At 40.1% G+C, this 19,868-nt stretch overlaps 1 protein-coding gene across 4 annotated transcripts; it reads left to right on the top strand.

The window, feature by feature from the left end:
• The first annotated feature begins 2,241 nt into the window (after nt 1–2,241).
• U2AF1 (U2 small nuclear RNA auxiliary factor 1) lies at nt 2,242–16,114 on the top strand. Of its 4 annotated transcripts, XM_050709734.1 has the most exons (10): nt 2,245–2,389; nt 4,372–4,459; nt 4,686–4,742; nt 6,536–6,566; nt 7,166–7,232; nt 11,468–11,517; nt 12,141–12,239; nt 13,229–13,362; nt 13,718–13,810; nt 15,859–16,114. In XM_050709734.1, the coding sequence occupies exons 2-10, from the start codon at nt 4,413–4,415 to the stop codon at nt 15,995–15,997; spliced, it is 717 nt and encodes a 238-aa protein (XP_050565691.1). In that variant the 5' UTR covers nt 2,245–2,389; nt 4,372–4,412; the 3' UTR covers nt 15,998–16,114. The 4 variants fall into 4 exon arrangements, with proteins under 4 accessions (XP_035401540.1, XP_035401543.1, XP_035401544.1 ...); XM_035545647.2 differs by lacking the exons at nt 4,686–4,742; nt 6,536–6,566; nt 7,166–7,232 and adding exons at nt 8,048–8,114; nt 13,921–14,021 and having other exon boundaries at nt 2,242–2,389; XM_035545650.2 differs by lacking the exons at nt 4,686–4,742; nt 6,536–6,566; nt 7,166–7,232 and adding an exon at nt 8,048–8,114 and having other exon boundaries at nt 2,243–2,389.
• Nucleotides 16,115–19,868: the final 3,754 nt, after the last annotated feature.

Raw genomic sequence — 19,868 nt, 5'->3', positions numbered from 1 at the left:
AGCCATTGTGTTGCACATCTACCAAAATGAATGTTAGTGTAACTTTACTATGGCATAAACTGAAAAGTAATTTGAGGTTGGGAGGTTCAAATCCATAAATCCTGCTCCTCTGCAGCAATTTTCATACTGCAACATGAAAACTTTGCTGCAAACACTGATCAGGTTGTATCATATCTGTCTTCCACATTATTTTTCCATTTCAAAATTTTCAATTCAGTCAGCTCAAATTTGCAGTTTGGGCCCATAATTATGTGAAGCTTCTCAAAATGACTAGAAAGAATCTGATCCAATAGCAACCCTCCACTTTAAAGTAAAATTGCAGATGACACCAAGTTGGGGGGAAGTGTCGATCTGCAGGAGGATAGGAAAGCCCTGCAGAGGGTCCTGGACAGGATGGGTCGATGGGCAGAGGTCAGTGGGATGAGGTTCAACATTGCTAAGTGCCAGGTCCTGCACTTTGGCCACAACAACCCCATGCAGTGCTACAGGCTTGGGGGAGAGTGGCTGGAAAGCTGTGCAGAGGAAAAGGATCTGGGGATGCTGACTGATGCTTGCCTGAACGTGAGCCAGCAGTGTGCCCAGGTGGCCAAGAAGGCCAACGGCATCCTGGCTTGTGTCAGGAATAGTGTAGCCAGCAGGGCCAGGGAGGTGATTGTGCCCCTGTACTCTGCTCTGGTGAGGCTGCACCTTGAGTACTGTGTTCAGTTTTGGGCCCCTCAGTACAAGAGGGACATCGAGGCCCTGGAGCGTGTCCAGAGAAGGGCTACGAAGCTGGTGAAGGGCCTGGAGCACAAGTCCTGTGAGGAGCGGCTGAGGGAACTGGGGTTGTTGTGTCTGGAGAAGAGGAGGCTCAGGGGAGACCTTATTGCCTTATTGCTCTCTACAGCTACCCGAAAGGAAATTGTGGGGAGCTGGGGGTTGGCCCCTTCTCACAGATAACTAGTGACAGGACTAGAGGGAATGGCCTCAAGTTGTGCCAGGGAGGTTCAGGTTGGAAATTATGAGACATTTCTTCTCAGCAAGAGCAGTCAGGCATTGGAACGGGTTGCCCAGGGAGGTGGTGGAGTCACTGTCCCTCTAGGTGTTCAAGGAAAGGTTGGACGTGGTGCTTAGGGACATGGTTTAGCGAGTGATACTGGTGGTAGGGGGATGGTTGGACCAGATGATCCTGGAGGTCTTTTCCAACCTTAATGATTCTATGAAAATGGCATTTTTATTTGCAGTTCATCCATTTTTGTTTAATCTCCTTCAGAACCTGCACCTTGCCACCTTCAATCAATCACTATTCCAGCCCTTGAGGATGTGATAACAAAGGTCTAACTCAGATTTCTTGACTGCATCCTTTGTACTGATGCCTAACTATAGAAAGACCCTTTAGGTTCTAAGCAGCACCGCTATCCTCTCTGTAATCATAGAAACTTTTTGTCAAGCCCCTTAATTATATGCTTCAGTATCTGTCAGAGGCGTCACAGTTTCCTTGATCCCCTGGCTAATGAATGTCGTTAGTTTTATGTAAATATGTTCTTTTTAGATCTCAAAACGCAATGGTAGCTCCAGAATTGCCTCGTCAAACGAGAGCACTTTAGAATAGGGTACCACTTTGGCAAGTAATAGGACTGTCTCCTGCTTCAGGATTAGGGCCAAAATTTTATGGGTCTAATGTTTTTTTGTTGCTTGTGCTTTCTGATGTCCGACTTCAGTGGTTTTTTTTCAGCCTGGTTTGTTAGCTTGTTCTCACAGTACATGTCAAGAGATCACAGGTCTTCCTGACTGGACCTGAGAGTGATCAAATACTCGAGTATGGGCAGAAGTGAGCGCCTGCTGCCCACGACCGTACCCTTAGAAGCAGCTGGGGCAAGAACTGGTGTTTCAATTGGGATGTTCACTGGATCTTTAGGGGGACGCTCAGAAGGAGCTACATCAGGCACACCTTGTGCTCTCCCCTTGGCCCTTCTAATGAAGTTGCTCTGCATTTAACTGCAGGGACATTGAAACTGCCTCACAGGCTCGCGTACAGCACCCTGCAGGGCGGCACAGCGACGACATTTGAGCACCGCACACCTCACTAACTCTGAGGGAAGCCACCATAATGGCGGCCGCGCGCGCACGCGCACCACCAGCATCGCGTGGCGCGAGCGGCACCCGCGTAGCCGGAGGGGGAGGGGGGGGAGGAGGGAGAGGTCGCGCCAATGAAGCACCGGCGGCGGGACGCGCATGCGCACTGCCCCCCGCGGGGCGTGAGGGGAGGGGAGCGGGCGCCGCGGGGCCGCGCTTCCGTCGCGGCGGCTGTGACGCGTGCGGTGGGCGCCGGGCTGTCCGGCGGGCGGGCGGGCGGGCGGTGGGAGATGGCGGAGTACCTGGCCTCCATCTTCGGCACCGAGAAGGACAAGTGAGTGCCGCCCGACCCTCCCCGCGGGGCTGGGGACGGCGGGAGGGAGGGAAGCGGGCGGTGGCTCCCCGAGCGGCGCCGTCCCTCAGGGGCGGGCCCCCGTTACCTCAGGGCCGGGCCCCGCTCCCTATCCGCGGCCCCGCTGCCTCTCCCCGAGGCGGGCCCGGGCCCCCCCCCCATCCCCGGGGACGCGGTGAGAGGGGGAGAGGGGGCAGACGAAGCGGGCGCGCGCCCTCCCTCCTCCCCCCCCCCCCACCCCCCCAACCCCGGAGCGCGCGTGCGCGCGCCGCCACGCTGAGGGAGGGGGCGCGCTCCCGCTGCGGCCGCGCGCGCGCCAGGCGGCCCCGCCCATGCGCGTTGCAGCGCCGCTGCCCCCCCCCCCCCCCCCCCTCCACTTCCCTTCCCGTTCCCCTTCCCCTTCCTCCGCGCCTCGTGGCTGGCCCCGGCCCCGGCCCCGGCCCCTTTTGTTCCCCTCCCCGCCCGCCGCAAGGACGCCGGCCCCGCCGCTCGCCCGCCCCCGCCTGGGCGCCTCGGGTGGCTTCCGCCTGCCCGCAGGCTTCTCTCTCTCTCTTTTCTCTCTCGCCCCGGTGCTTTGTGGTGCCGCGCGGCAGGCCCGATTCGTTCAGCCCCGCGTGGGCCCTGTCGCCGTAGCGGCCTTTCTGGCGAAACGCGCTGCAGCTCGGCAGCGTGAGCCGCGTGTCGTTTGGCGTGAAAGTCCTGCGCCGGTCTCGCTTTGTGTCCAAAAAGCGAGCAGAACTCTCCACAAAGTGCTGGACTTCGAAGCCTTATTGGAAACCAGGCAATCATTTATCTTTGCAAAGGCTTTCAAGAGCACCAACTCCAAATATCAAAACTTCATAGTTTTTTTTATTATTATTATTTCAGCATAATGTTCAGAAAAAACAGTAAGTATAGCGTAACGCTAAGAACGTATTTTCAAAAATGTGTTGAATAGTAAGCACATTACAATTCACGGTAGAGCCTTTTGCTAGAGATCAGATATGCTTTGCACATTCGTATTTCTCCCCCCCCCCATGGACTGAGGGAAGAACTGGTGGTATTAACTATGAACACGGGAATAGTAATTTTTCTTCCAGGAGAATTCTCATATTTCACTTCACACATGTCTAGCCTGTAATAGTTGTCTTGCCCTCTGGAATTTTGCATTCAGTTTTCCCAGTCAAGGTAACTACACTCTTTATGGCTCTTCCTTTCATCATTCCGCACAAATTATACTAATATATGTGAGAGTTTTACCGGCATTCTTAAACCAGCATGGTTTTGAAGCTGTTGCTAGATAATCGTTGATTGAAGAAAAGATACAATTACCTTGATGTAAAAATAAATGAATAAAGCTTTATTTTGAAAGAATTAGTTGGTGGAAATGGCTTAGTTAGGGAATACACATGAGCAAAATAACTTCTTCGTTTATATAACGTTTTCTCCTCTTACCTGAATTACTTCCAATATTATGTTGGCAGTGCTCCTTTAGAGTACCATTAATGGATGACTGTAAAGTGGTGGGTTTTTAAAACATTCAGAGGTGCAACTGTATCATTTTTTAAAGTACTTTTTTTTTGTCTGGACCTGGGGGTTGCATGAACTAGGACGCAACTCTGTAGCTCACAGTGTAACTTTTCACTGTTTTTCACTTTATTTCCCATCCTGTCACACCATGAAACTGGCATAAAGATGAGAAGGGAGGATTGGAAGGGTAGAACAGCTGGGATCGCTTTCGTCAGTTGTGGTGTCATTAATGTACTTGGGGTTTGAGTATTAGGTGAAATTTATTAGGTAACTCGCTGTAAATTAGGGATAAAGAGGAATGATTATGAACAGATTTGCTATAATGCTTTCCTGTTTTTGTCTGCGTTACTTTTTCCACATCAAGATAAAGGCATTTGGGGCATGTGTTTTATAGGAAGTGCATATTAACGTCTTTCTTTTCCAGTGTGTAACTGCTTTGGGTTTTTTACTTGCAGAGTCAACTGTTCATTTTATTTCAAAATTGGAGCTTGTCGTCATGGAGACAGATGTTCTCGGTTGCACAACAAACCAACATTTAGCCAGGTTTGTTTTCCTTTTGTTTTTCTTTTCTTTTTCTTTTTTTTTCTTTGTGGAAGTATATTCTTACTTTAAAACATAGATTCTCAGATACAAGTGAATAATTACAGAGCTCCAGATTTAACTAGTTCACTTTTGGCCCCAGTTTATATGGGGTTTTGCTTTTTTGGGGGTATTCCATTTACTTCTCCCAGCATTTCTAATTATCTCCTGTCACCCTTAATGGCTGCAGGAAGCGATGCTGTTGTAAGCTTGCCTGTAGTAGAGACCAACCAGTGCTAACTTTCAGGTGAGTGTGCCTTCTCAGTGATGTTTAGGCACTTAAACCGTCCCAGATTTTTTTCATTATCACAAACAGTGGCAGCACGTTCCGCCCATCTCAGAGGTGTGAACTTAAGTCTTTTATGCATATAAGAGGAAAAAAATGATAACAAAAGTGACTTTTCTGTCATTACCTTTGCTCTCTGACCAGGCTCTTAAGTTTCAAGAGTAACTTACACGCTTCCTTTGAAAGTGAAAGAATTGTTTCTTGAAAGCAACTTGCCTGGTTGCTGAGGGTATACACATCGGTTAACTTGACAGATTATTTACTTTTTTGCTATCTAAATAGTACTAGAGACGAGAGATGTGACTGCACACGTACTTAAAAAATGGTGCAGTGGATGATAGGGATGCTATTATTATTACGAGCTCTACAGTTTTCAGAAAACTTACCTGGAGAGCTGTATGCTTTGCCGTTTTCTATCACTGCTGATTGTCAAGGTATGCAGGTAAATAGATTTCTTTGGGACTGCTTTGTATTATTAGCACTTGTAGATGTCGTTGAATTATAAGTACTTTTACCTATAAGGGTAAAGTTAGTGGGGTCCTCTGGGCTGGTGTGGGTTTGGGGAGCACCAGGGAGGCGTGTAACATCTACGAGACTGGAGCTTAGAGCGATGGCACTCATCGAGTTAAACCTCATACGTGTGGAAGTGGGCTGGGAGGGCTCTGGGTGGCCTGTCTGGGTTGCTGCTCTGTGGGCACCGCTGCTGGTACTTCATCCACAAAAACAGTTTTTCCATTTATGGGAACTCACTAATTTTTAATGTAAATAGTATTTATCAGAACATTGACCATTTTCCAAACTGCTCCGTGTTACTGACATACATGGACAGCGTGCCGAAACGTGATAGGATAGAGGCTTGAGTTTAAATCGTTAGCTGCTAGAAAATACTTTGAACTAGACAGCTTCCGCAGTGGTTGTTTTAATGTTAAAAAGAAAAGCTACATCTTTGCACCCAGCGTTTTGTAAGAAACAATGGTTTCCGCTGTCCCTGCTGTCTTTAGTTTTGCTGTAGAAACTGCAGATAGAAATACCACCTGAAGTGGGTCAGCAGGACGTGTTGGAATCACTACAGCACTGCGCTTGGCTGCCTTGCTGTATTGTAACATCTGTAACGTACCTGGCAGTCGTGTAGGATCCATTACAGAAATCTTTATTTGTATGCCGATAGGTAATCAGCCGTGATAGAAAACAGAAGACCGAGTGTGTTATTAATGGGAAGCTACTGCCACCACATTTTTATCTTCCCTTGCTATTGCTGGTGTAGCCCTTGTTGGAGGGCTGTGTTAGGAAAGGTCATGCAATCCAGAGTGATCAAATTACCACCAATCAGCAGAAACACTGTAACTATATGCATGCTTCTGGCTCACTCCAATTGTAGGCTAAAACATAGTTATTTTAAACCTGGGCCATGGAAGCACAAAGCTTTGGTTGGTATGACCATAGCCATGATAAAAAAAAAACAAGCGTGTGTGATATAAATGTGATATTACAGATTCTGTACATGTTAAGTGGGCAGCGTATGTAGGTATGACATTGCTGGTCCTTGTGATTTCTTTAAGCTCTGAGTTCTTAATGTGGCTACTAATATTAATGTGTAAGCTAAAATTATTTGGGGACTGCGATTCATACTAACTAACATTGAGCTTGTATTAAAGTAATCAAATTTCAATTTTTGAGCTGCTTACAGTGATATGGACATTTGGATTTTTTTTGTAATATTAGTTTACTAACTTAAACATGGTTTGTTTTTTCAGACAACTTGATTTTAAGAAGAACGGTACAAATGTAAGGTTTCAAGTCTGCCTGGGCTAATTCTTCAAGTAAAAAGCAGAAGGGCTAAAAGGATATTGTCCTTATTTGAAGGATCGGAAACATGTGAACCTATGATGCTATTATATTATTTAAACAGAAATTCCACCAAGAAATTCCTGATACACAAAACAAGACGTAGCTCATGCCTAAAAAACCTTGTTGTCTGGTGTAACATTTTAGACTCTGTGGCATTATGTATTGTATGCTGTGCACATAACACTATCTTTTTTTTCCCCTAGACTTACAGTAATGAATCCGGTCTTGAAAATACGATAAAGCTAGGCGTATCCGTAATACCACGTAGCTTGATGTTTTAGGTTACTGTGCCTCACAACTCCCGTTTTGAGGATAGCTGTTGAGACAAACGCAGCTCTTTCTTGGTGGTTAATTAAAACTGTTTTCATAATATGATGGTCTGGATGCAATTTTGGAAGATATTCTGCAAATTCAAAAGGAAGCCTTAAGAATAAAATATTACTTTTAGATGTTTGCAAACAAGTTGTCTCTTTGCAATTGTCTATTATATGCACAGCAGCCAGTAGAATTCCCCTTTTTATTTTTTTTCCCCGCAGACCATCTTGATTCAAAACATCTATCGTAACCCCCAAAACAGTGCACAGACGGCTGACGGCTCACACTGTAAGTCCCACAGTTGGAGAAATTTTTTTAAAGAATGGTGTTAAAGAGCCCACTCCTAATTATGAGAAAATAATGTTGGCTTCTGAGCTGCTGACATAAAGCTGTTGCAAACAGGACAAGTGATGGAACTCTTCTTGCGCATAAATCAAGAACTTGTCAAATGTGTGCAATTCAGAATGCAGAACATGATTTCATAAATTGGACCTGGTGCAGTTTCTCTTTTGCACTGGAAAGAAAAATGTTTGCTTGGTAACACTGCATTCTTGTTAAAGGGTTCAACTGCAGGCATTTCTCAAATTCTTGATCTAACCAAAAAATAAAAAATAAAATAGGTATATTGGTGATGCACGGTAAGTTTCCCAAAACTATGGGTTTTCTTTCATCTTAACTTTTTTAGGAAAATGGAGATTTCATGTTATGCTCTGATATTGTATTACTTCTGTTCCTGGGGCTTTGCTACTGTAAAACCATTCAGGAAGACTAAATTCAAGCAAATAATTATGACTGTAGTTTGAGTGCTGCGTTTGGATGATATCTGTTACGTATCTGCCTGAAGTCACGCAAACCCCTCCATTGTAATGTTGGTCAGTAAAAGAACTTAAAAAGAATACAGTACTGGAGTATCGTGAGATCTCTATTACTTTACAGTGTTAGGCTGATTCAGAAAGGTCACCAGCTAAGTGAAAGTTCTCCTCCTTGGGAGAGAATAACCACCTCTTTTTCAGCACAGACTCGGCTAGAGCGACCCTAAAGGAAACCAGTTTCTTGTTAAAATTATTTTCTATAATATAAAGTTGTTGCGTTTTGTATTTCAGACCATTGCCCTCTTGAACATTTACCGTAACCCTCAAAACTCTTCCCAGTCTGCTGACGGTTTGCGCTGTAAGTTCATACAAGTTCCTTCACTGGTTCCCTGGGCTTGATTGTCAGAGCTCAGTGTCGACTTAAGCTGGTCTACCATATTAGTTTAACAGATCAAACTGACCACATTTCATTAAATGTGTCCAAAAAATAAAGAGACCCAAACTTTTTTGTCCCACTCACCTTCTTCCCTACTCTGAAAGCTATGAGGGGAATCTGAATACCACCTATTAAATCGAAAGGAATTGAAGTTGTATTTCCCCTGTAAAGCAGTCTCGATGCGCTGCTTTTGTTCCCCCTTCCTTTCTCCCTGCCAGTTGCTTGCATCCTAGGAATGCTTTTCTGTATGTTTTATGCTATCCGTTCGGTTCCACTGACTAAAAGAGTGGGACAATGACACGTTGACTTCATCCAACAAATTTCCTGCTCTGTAACTTAAGAGAACTTGAATCTGAAACTCTTCAGAGTGCATGCAGAAATTTGTCCTAGGTTAATGCAGCTTTCATGTAGAGTCTACTTTGGAAGAATACGCTTTGACTGACAAACGCTTCCCTTTTGGATAGGTGCATGGTTAAAATTCCCTCCATGCTTTGAAAATTCAAATTCCAGAACCAAGTTGCATATTTATGTAGGAAAATATATCTTTAAAATTACTTTTAAGGAGGGGAAGCCATTTGGGTATGGTCATGAACTAATTTAATGACTCCTCATGAGGTAGGAATGGACAAAAGAGGAAACACCTACTCTAAGACTGGCAGAAGTTAAATGAACAAGATTGTTTATCTACAATTACTTATCTATTGTTGTGATCGAATCATCATATTAGAATAAAATTAAATTTTAAAAGCTCTAGTATCAAAAAGGATCGGTGTTATATTTAAACTAATATTTCTTGTTGAAGTGAATATTGATTGTGTGGTAATAAAGCTTTGTCTGGCTATTTCTTTTTTGATTGTTGGATTATAGACTAGTTCAGATTAGTTACCAGCATTTAATTAGACGTGCTTTGTGAAATCAGCCACTACCTTAAAAGTCAACAGTGTGTCTTCTGCTTCTAAAAGTAATAATGCCCTGATTAAGTAACTTGTGCTTGTTTTATGTGACACAATCAAGCTAGATGTGTAATGAGCTGTGTAAGTTTGTCTAGATGCCTAAACAGTTTTATTGGTTCGTAGGCCCTCTTGTTGCAGCTGCTTAGTAGTCAACGCTGGTTCGGTAAACCAAAAATATCCAGTTGGGTATTTCCACTGTCCCTAAATTCTCAGTGCGCTGGTAACTAATTTGTACAGTTACAGCAGTTTGGTCTGTGGAGCTGTTTCGATTGTACAGCTGCAAGAGTCCTGACTTGAACAGATTCTCTAGTCTTCTAAATAATGGTATCCAACTTTAGTTTGCCTTGATGAGTGGGCAGTTATTTAACAGAGCCTAACTATACCTTGTCTGGTAGAGCTGGAGCTCTGTTATCAGTAGGTTTGCTGAAACTCCCAGCTCCCTGTTTGTTGTTTTTTTTCCGATTTTTTTGTCCCTACTTAAGTACTGCATGTATTTTAAATGAATAACTTGGGTAGCTGTTTAATGCGTTGTTTGTTGTTGCTTAACTGTCTTCCTTTCTATTGCCGTCATAGAGGATTAACCTTAGTTTTGAACAGTAATAGTTTCTCTGAGTATATTAAATAGTAGTTGGGCTGCTCAAGGTTCAGATACCGGTGGCCCTGGGATATGAACGTTTGTAAAGCCTGTGCATATGTATGCTTCCCACTTAGAAGGACCTTCATGTAGTCGTTAACTAACTGTTGCTTATGATTTCTTAATTTAACAATGGAATCAATCTCCTTACAAGCTTCTAGCACTTGTCCATTTGGTAAAAATCAATTATTCCTTGCGTGGCTCTTGGAGCCCTATCTGATATCTTAAAAATAAATTAATGAATAAATCCTTAGATATTAGTAAGCTGTTACAGGTGGTGTTGGCACCACCTTGGGAATATAGTTAAGTATTAACTGTCTAGAAGTACTGGTTTAATGTTTGGTATTTCCTTAATTTGCTGTATAACCATGACGAAGTGGTGGGGAAGAAGAAAGCTCTGAAAAGCAAGCATGTTTCAAATCCAGAAACATTGTTAGCCTGAACTACATGACAAGCCTCCTGTAGCCTTCTTCAGGAGGCAGCTGGGTGGAAGAAAAATAATGGCAGTTCCAGAGTGTGGCTGGTTACTATTAGTGACTTTGAAGAAAAAATGTCATGTTCTTCCAAGTGGTACCGTTAGCCAAAAATGCCTGAGCTGAAAGCATCTGTTTTTTCATAGCAGCCCGAACTGAATAAACTTTGCTTTGTTGGCTCAGTTTCTGTCACATTCTGTGAACTAAACCAGCAGTGTTTGTAATTTAAAGGCTAGAATATTTTTCTAGCATAAAATGCAGGGTTCATTTTAAAACTCCTCCGCTTGATCTTAATAAACCACTTAGCTGCTGAAGAGCTAATGCATTAGGCTTTAATGTACACAGCTTAATTTACCATAAAATGCTGTAGACTGACAGAAATAAATGAAACTCATTTTTTATTTCTTAATCCTCTGAAAAATCAGCCAAACTTATGTTGTTTCTTATAGCAGCAGGCAAGCAGCACTTATTTGTGAAATCCAGCTTGGAGCATGAAAATAATCTAACCTGACTATATGGCTGGCTTACCTTGCACTAAATTATTATTTTTTTGCAGGACTATAGAAAAACTAAGTGATACTCAAACAAAAAAAATTGCTTTCTGTCGCAAAGCATTGTGGTACCCTTCTTTGAGACCACTGAGGAAACTCATTTTAGTAACTCTTCTGAGCAAATTCTTTAAAAATAAATATATAAAATAAAGAAATTCTGGGCTGTGTTACATTGCGAACTCCCAAATTTTGGTGTATATGTGCTGGAGATGGAGAGGTGGACTTGTTAAAATGCAATTCTGCATATAGGAAGAGAAACACTAAATTGTGATTATACTTAGAAATACGCAGATATGACAAAGCACTTGCCTTCTGTTTAGGTAAAACTGTTGGTAGATAGTGGGATTGTACATAAAATTGAAATGATATTTCAAAGCAATTCCTTTCCCCTTCCTCCCTTGAAATTTGTGGCATACAAGTTTGGTTCCGATTTAAAACTTGTTTTGATTTGATCATGTCAGTATAATGTTTTGACGTAGTACTTTGGGGGACTTAAAACTGTTCACACATACTTATTTTTTTTAATATTCCTATTAGTTAGCAAAATGCTATATGGTGTCCTTTATGCTCCAGACGGCATCTCTAGATTATGTTTTGTAGTATAATCAGAATCTCTTCTTCCTTAACTATGGGCTCTAATCGATATGACTCTTGATTTTTACAGGTGCTGTGAGCGATGTTGAGATGCAGGAACATTATGATGAATTCTTTGAGGTATGTGAAAAAAGCAATGTTCAGAGTGTATCAAAGTATTCTCAAATTTTTAGAAGCAAGCAAGTTAGGTTCAGTATATATCAGAAGTAAATGGATTCAGAGAAAAGGGCTTGTTTCCTTAGGTGTTTGTAAAAACTTTAAACTTCTAATACTAAGTATTTGCTGGTATAACCTTCAGTTAGTTTGCCTTTAACTTTACTGTGAGTAGTAGGCTTTGTTTAAAAATCATCAACCTAAGCCATGTAGCATTTGGTTTCTGTAATCCCCTTCTCTTCTGTAAATTCAAAAAATTCATAATTCTTTGTATAGAAATAAATCTAAGGAATACCATAGCTGCAAAACTTATATTTAGTATTTTCAGTGCATGTTCTGTGTTCCCTAAATACCGTATGCTTAATGTTTTCCATAGCTACTTATTGTATCCTGTTAGCGCTGTGCTTAGAGATGGACACAGAACAGGCCAAGCAAGTACCAATATTAAAATCAGAAATGTGAAGACTTTTTTGAGAACAACTTTCTTTTGTACTTGTTATCAGTTAAATGTATTACTTCTGTATTTTAACTAAGGTGCCCCAAAATTTTAATTTTAATTTTATTTTTTTAATTGTTTGGTTTGTGTTTAGGAGGTCTTCACAGAAATGGAAGAAAAATACGGCGAGGTTGAAGAGATGAACGTTTGTGATAACCTTGGAGACCATCTAGTTGGAAACGTATACGTAAAGGTAGGATAAAAAGTTTATTATGTATTGAATAGTATTTACTGGTGCTGTAATCATGTAATTTTTGTGAAGGTTTCCAGGTTCTAAACTTCTCAATATAAATTGAAAAGTGAAAATAGTAGAATCAACACAGTCTCCACAGATGGACTGCTTAATTTGTCAAGATTAATTGTGGGTCTTTCTTCCCATCATGCTGCTGTTAAAGCATTTCACTATGAGCAGAGGTTTATTTTCAACAGGTGTGTTCATTTTCAACAGGTACATTTATTTTCTGAATTCCCAGTTAAACAAAAACTCTTGTAGCCAGTTTTACATTTGGCAGTAGCTGGCTGGTTTAAGGTCCAAACTGACCTTAAAGCGGGGTAGGGTGAGCGAGATTGTTTGAATATTTTTAGTGTACATTCCCTTAACTGGAAAGTATTTTGAGGCCTAAAATTCTTGTCTGTGTAGGCTATAATAATTGGAAATAAAAGTTGCTTTTAAAATTTTGCAGATGGTGGACTCTGAAAAAGAATTTTGAATTTAAGTTTTATCTTCGTTGTGAAATGGGATCAAGTTTTTGAAAGTCACAATTTAAATGAATGAGAACTTCAGTTCTTGTGCTGATTTCTCTTAAATGCTTGAAAAAGTTCCATTATGTTTGGAGCGTTGGCAATATAGGAAGGTACTCCAAAGCATTTGTCTTTGCTTGAAGTTGTACTAAGAAGACACAATGTTCTCATATTTTGTAATCCAAGCTGCCAAACTAAAAAGACCAAATAGAACATAACAAAGAACATACTGTTGGTGTTGTAATTAGCTCCAAATCCTGTTCAGTGAAAAGCTAGCTTTTTTTACCTTTGATTTGATGGACTGTCCCAGGAGCTCTTAAGTAGCTTCTAGTTTGATTGCTAGCCTTAGGCCACAGATACCACGAAACTGATTTGACAGGAATCTTTGATCTACTTCTGTTGCTTCTCTGTAACATGGGAAAATGTTAATTTTGCCCTTAGTTTCGCCGTGAAGAAGATGCCGAAAAGGCTGTGATTGACCTGAACAATCGCTGGTTTAATGGACAGCCCATTCATGCTGAGCTTTCACCTGTGACCGACTTCAGAGAGGCCTGTTGCCGTCAATATGAAATGGGGTAAAAAGTGACTTCCTGTTGGCTTACCTGTGAAATGCCTGCACAGACAAGGTGTTGCTTGGATGTGGGTTTTATATGTAGCTTAGGGTAGGAAGGAAAAAAAAAAAGGCTTCAGGTAACATTATATCAATGTCCTCCTGTTACCAGGAGGACCTGCAGTCAGCATTTTGATGTTTGCCATCTTCTGCATTTTGATCTAGGAGCTAGTCAGTTTCAGTAAATGATTGTGATTTCCTGTGCTTAATATGAGAGGTGATTAACTTTTAAATGGCTGGAGGTCTACTAGGTAGGGCTTAGAGCAAACTGATTTGGTGTAGAGCTGAGAATTTTAACCATCTCTTGTATTCTGTTTCAGGGAGTGTACACGAGGAGGTTTCTGCAACTTCATGCATTTGAAGCCCATTTCTCGAGAGTTGAGACGCGAGTTGTATGGGCGTCGTCGTAAAAAGTGAGTTTGCTTTTAAACACAAAATACATAAGCTATAGATCAGTTGCTGAACATTTTGGAGACAAACCTTTGAACTTAAATCCTCTCTTGCTTTTTCTGGCTTATACCAGTGAAGGGCATCAAGTGACCAACTTAGAACAAAGGAATGAGTCTGTAAAACAACTGAAGTTATGGTTCTGTCGGGCATATCTGTGGATGAATTCAGGACCTGGTGTGTTTTTACTATTTCTCCTACTCTGATTTAAGAGTTAATGCCTGGCTTTTCTAGCCAATATTTGTTTCTGAGTAACAGGAGGGAGGTTAATATTAATAGCACCTTACATATTTATTAAGGCACCATGTAGAAAAGCTTATACCACTGCTGTTACTGTGACATCTTTTTTTATGGATGGCTCACTTTGAGCTGGATTGAAACTCCTTATTTTTTGGAATTTGTTGTTTAGATTAAGCAAGTAAAATTGTTGGGTTTGCTTTTAGGTAGAGCACAACTTCGCCTTTCAATCACAGAGGGAGCTTGGGATTATGAAAATGTTTTTTCATATGAATGTCTCTAATTGGCAGTATCTTAGAATCTGTGAGGGCAAATTTAACTTTGGAAATTCAGATTAAATTGCTTAGGCACATGTATTTGTGCCTAAATACTTTCCTGAAATACCACAATATAATACTGATTTAAGTATAAATGTAAGCTCTTAGGGTGCTTGAATGACTGGGGGGGGAGAGAGAGACAAAATATGCTTATCTTAACATTTTGGTCACTCTTAAGAATCTGAATCTAGATCTCTGTGAGTTAGTAAGGCATTAGTGCATCAATCTTTTATTGCAAGAAATACCAGACTTGCATGTTTGGCTTTGGAATATGATTGTTTTACCCGTAGCCCAATTTCAATCTGTGGTAAAACAAATACAATACTTGAGTCCTCCATGCAGTTTGGTCTTTATTGGCCCTGTTTAAATTCTTTATGAAGCTGAAAGTGTCACATGCTATCAGTAAAAGTTTGATATTAAAAAAAAAAAGTTCTTGCATCAGTTGGGCTTTGCAGGTAGATTGTATAGACTAAAATGGCCTGAAAATAATGCTACACGGAATGACATGCATCAAAGTTTCAAGTAGAAAAAGGAATGGTATACTGGAACTTCTGAAAAATAGGTTAATTTAGTAATTCTAAAGCTCAGTGGTATTCAGGAGTTTTGTGTGTGTCTCCATGTCACAGTTAAGTTTGTACCCATTTATACTCCCATCCCAAAACAGCTTGGTTTGGAACAATATTTTGTAAACCTAGACTTGGAGCATTTGTTTCCATGATCTTTTTAGCTCTGCAGCTATTTATTTCTACAGCTATTGAAAATTGTAGTGTTTACTTGGTTTTTCTGTTACAGAATTGACTTTTCTAAAATGCTTAAAACCATTCAAAACACTTTTCTTTGGCGAGTGCTACATAACATATAAATCCATCAGAGTAGCTGTACTAGCAGTACATTCTGTGTGTGATTTTAGCTTTCTTCCTGAATTCAAGTCATCAACCCTAGAGGCAGAGAAGATTATCTGCAACCATTGATGACTTCTGGAAGTGGAGGGGGAAAACAAACAAACAAAAGATAACTTAATGTTGAACTGCTAGTTAATGCAGTTGATTTAATAGAACTGGACTTGTAAACAGCTGTAGGCTTATCCTGTGTGTAGTTAAGAGCTATTCATAACTGCGAGAGCAGGTGTCCCCTTTTCTTGCTGCTTCAATTAGCAGCTGCACAAAAGTGCATTTGGTTCCTCTGCATGCCTTTCCTTAAGTTTTGTACATCGATTACAATGGATGACTGGCAGTGAACAGTTGAGTCTTTTCAAAATGTGTGTTGCCTCCTCGGTGTTACATTTGTTCAGTACAGAAATACGTGGTTTCACAGTCTGAGTGCCAATTTACCAGTACTTGTAATCCCCTATTGTCTGTCTTCTCTGCCATTACTTTCATCCTCAAATGTTCCACTGCATAGCAGTGCAAGCGAGTGACTGAACATGGTGAAACAATAAAATGTTCAAACTTTCTTTGAAGGCATAGATCCAGGTCGAGGTCCCGTGAACGTCGGTCTAGATCCAGAGATCGTGGTCGTGGAGGTGGTGGTGGAGGAGGAGGAGGACGCGAACGTGATAGGAGGCGGTCAAGAGATCGTGAAAGATCCGGTCGATTCTGAGCCATGCCATTTTTACTGTATGTCTGCTAGAAAGTGTTGTAGTTTGACCAAACAAGTTCATAATGAGATTTTTTTTAAAGATGGGCTTCTGAATAAAAATTTGTAGTGATACAGTATTCTTTGTGTAACTTGTTTCTTGTGGGGGGAGTCTTTTTAACTGTCATTCCTCTATCTTGACAAATACCTGGATTAATACTATGCCTGAGGGAAAGGTGGTAAATGTATTGGAGGAGCGCCAGTTTTTTGGTTTTTTATTTTTATTTTTTATTTGGGTATGATTTGAACTGTTGATGAAAATGTGTGTGTATATAATATAAAATATTATATACATAGTAAAAATAATATACTGCTTAAGAAACAGTTACATAAGTTTCCCTTTTCTGCTATGCTGTCTGCTTATTTAGGTTAGCTTAGGCACATTTAAAAGGAAGGCTGTGCGAAGTGCATTTATTTACCAAGTAGATATGCTTAGTTACAAAAATGTATGTTTGTTTGTTACCAGAAGTCTGTGCTCTGTCTATCAATGTGACTGTGGCATTTACAATAAATCCAGTTTCTTGGTGTAAAATCTAAAGCCTATTTTCTAAGCGCTCTGGAGTAGTTGAGTTGCTACTCCTGGCAGTGACAGAGTTGATAGTTCAGGGTTTTTTTTATGATTCTTGAGTAAATTACTTGTCTTGGCTAGAAAGTTACCTAGTGCAGCGTGTGTTGGGGGGAAAAAACAACAACAAAATGTTTTTATTGCAGTGATTCCTAACAGGCCAAGTGTGTTTCTTTCTTAAAAACTCATGTTCCATGCAACAGGTTACATTGGAGCTATTGAAGGAAATACAAGGTCCTAAATACAGGGACCTAATTGCTTAACAGACTGAATTTTTTTCATTCTCTGTTCTCCTAGCTGTTGTTTAATGAAAAGTATTTCACTAGTGTGCGAGATGATAGCAAACTATCATGCTAGTGGAAAATATTTTTTTCTAGCTTTATTTTTCATGAGGTCTGAAGTATGATAAAAGATAATGGACAGATGGCAGTTTCCTCAGAGAAAAAAAAAGACTTCTTCCATTGAATTGCACAATAGCTATATATCATAGGCTGTGTATCCCTTAAGGAGTTAAAGCTGTAATTGAAATGTTGCTGAAACATCTCTAGAGACTGTTTGTACAATGGCTGACTTGCAGTTTAAATTCATTCATGTCTGCTTTTATTCAGTTTGTGACATTGCATGAAATTTTGGTCATATTTCTGCAAAATACACTTCACATACATGAAACTACCTAATACAATATAGTTTTCCAATGTGAGAGAATTTACTAGTGCTTCTTTAACTCTCAGTCTAATACCTTGCTAAGTGATAGATCTTCTTGATTATTAAAAAAAAAGAAATATAAAGGATATGGAAGTGTCCAAAGCAGCGTCTGTCGCCAAAATAAGTACAAAACCATTTTTCTCAAAGAAACTTGGAGTTGGCAAACCAAATGATAATGAAAAGTGGGCTTGTCTAAAAAAATGTATATATATTTTACCTCTTGGAACTACATTCTTGCACCAATTCCATTTGAATTTATTTTCTTTGTACTGGATGGTTTAACCAAACAGATCGTGGAATTTATTCTGGCAGTAACTTTTTAAAAGAAACTCATCTCTACATGAAGGTTGCTTCACTGTTTACATTTTGTTGCAAATACATAAATCAAATTATCATTTCTTTTTCACTGAAAGAAATTGAACAGTGCCTAGAATAGATGGCTGAACTGAAACCTGTGGTATTTTTGCTAGGTATTAGGAATTGAACGTTTCTAACTCAGTTCTTGTTTGCAGGATATTAATCCAATTCCATTTCTTCTTCAGTGAGATTTAGGATTATTAGTGAGCTAATTTAAACCTCAAGCTCAAAAAGGTGAGAAGAGCCATTGTTTTTTAACACAGTATCTAGTATAATGTCATTCCTATTTACAAATGCTCAAGATCTTTTTTATATGGATTGTCAACAAAAGCTAATGTGCTCTTTAAACAAGTTAATTTAAATGTGTCCTTGTAATGGCTTTCATCTGTTTATCTAAACACTGCTAAATAGCAGGTGCTTTTTTTGTGTGAACAAATAGCAGAAAACCAATTTCTAACCCCGCCTTTTTTTTTATTAAGAAAGCAGTCTTGAATTCCACCAAATGCTTCCTTTTATGGTCTGATTGCTACCCAAAAATTCACCACATAACTGGAATATGTCATAAAGGGCACTAAAAGCAAGAAAGCAATGGATTTTACCGAATACTTGAAGGGGAAAAAAATGCAACTTGTACATTGGTTGTTACCTGATAGTCTGGCTAGTGACAGCATTCAGCACATAAACCAAGCTCGTGACAAAGCTTCGGTTAGTACACAGCCTTTCAGGTGAACCTACCAGTAAAATTCATCAAATTTCAAATTTTACACTGCACAAATTTGGTTAAACTAATGTGGTAGTCCAAATTGGATTGGTTTGCCAATACAAGGGTAGGAAATCATCCTACTTACTTATTCTGTTGTTGACCCCATTGTCTTAGAGTAAGATTTCCCCTCTACCCAAAAGGTACCTATGTCATACAGGTATTTCATTGTTGGCTCTTCTGTTAAACAGTGGATCTTAATTTATGGAATTCCTTTACCTCAAATAAGTGACAGCATACAGTATTTTCTGAAGTCTGAGTCAATTAGGTTGAAACTGTTAATCCCAAATGGCTTCCTCTTATTTGTATTTGGCTCTTATTCTGTGAAAATGCTGCTTGTCCATGAATATGATGTATGTTGAGACTGTAAAACCAAATGGAGAAAATTTGTTCAAAATAAAGCCTTTTTTATAAGAATCTGACAAAAATTATCCCTTTCCTTTAGATGGGATGCTGCTCTTTAAATGACTGATGAGGACATAGACTATAAGTTTCAAATTCTTAGCTGCTGGCTTGAGCTACTTTTTCAAGTGATTCTTTGACTTGTTTTTTAGGGCTGGTGGAGCATGTCTTTAATTCGAAACAAACAAAAATAACGATATAGTCTTGATAAGGTTGAAGTGTCAAAAGAGTACAACTTGGAGTTGGTGGGTTGTTTTTTTAGTATTTATTTTGGGTTTTGTGCTTTGTTTTGCTTGCTTTTTAATTGGTAAGGGCTCTGGTTGAGTAATCCTGTAAGTTTCTATTGCGGTGGTCTACAGAGATTGAGAATGCTCATTTTTGACAGAAAACATGTTTAATTAGTGAAATTAGTAACAGAGAGGACATAGTTTATTAAAGATGATTTTTCCTAATGTTGCATGGCTCAAGCTGCAAACTTTGGCAACGGACAACAATCATTAACTCCCACTGTCTTACTTTTACAATTCCAGCTTAAGCTGAATATGACATCTTTAACATACTAGAACAGAAACTGCTTTCATAGCAGATGGGGGGAATGTTAATCACTTGGTTCTCCAAGCACTGGTAACTGCCAGTGGCTGCAGTATTTATGATTGGTCTGAAAAAATGTCCTGTTCAGGAAAAGTCAGAGCTGAAAATAGGAGCCAAGTTGGTGTGCACTCACTTCAGCTGGTAAGGAAGTAATACCTAGTAGGTAAGGCTGTCACAGAAGAGAATATTTATAGCTGTGCTAATTTACTGTTCAGTGCAAGGATGAAGCTGAGCTGTATTACTGTAGTGCATAACTTTACCTTGGAATGCATGAATTTCCATTTTAAAAGAAATCAAAATTGCAGCCAAATATCTGTAGAATTATCAGTACATCTCAATCTTGAACCAACATGATGCTTTCTAGAACTGCCACGAGTATTTCTGAATTCATTCAATTAGACAATTTTATTTATATTTATTTACAAATGTCTCCAGTTTTTTTCTCTTTGCAATTT

The sequence above is a fragment of the Cygnus atratus genome, chromosome 1, assembly GCF_013377495.2.
Source record: "Cygnus atratus isolate AKBS03 ecotype Queensland, Australia chromosome 1, CAtr_DNAZoo_HiC_assembly, whole genome shotgun sequence".
Taxonomy (NCBI): Eukaryota; Metazoa; Chordata; class Aves; order Anseriformes; family Anatidae; genus Cygnus; species Cygnus atratus.
The sequence above is the reverse complement of the archived record's forward strand: the minus strand, read 5'-3'. Positions and strand labels throughout refer to the sequence as shown.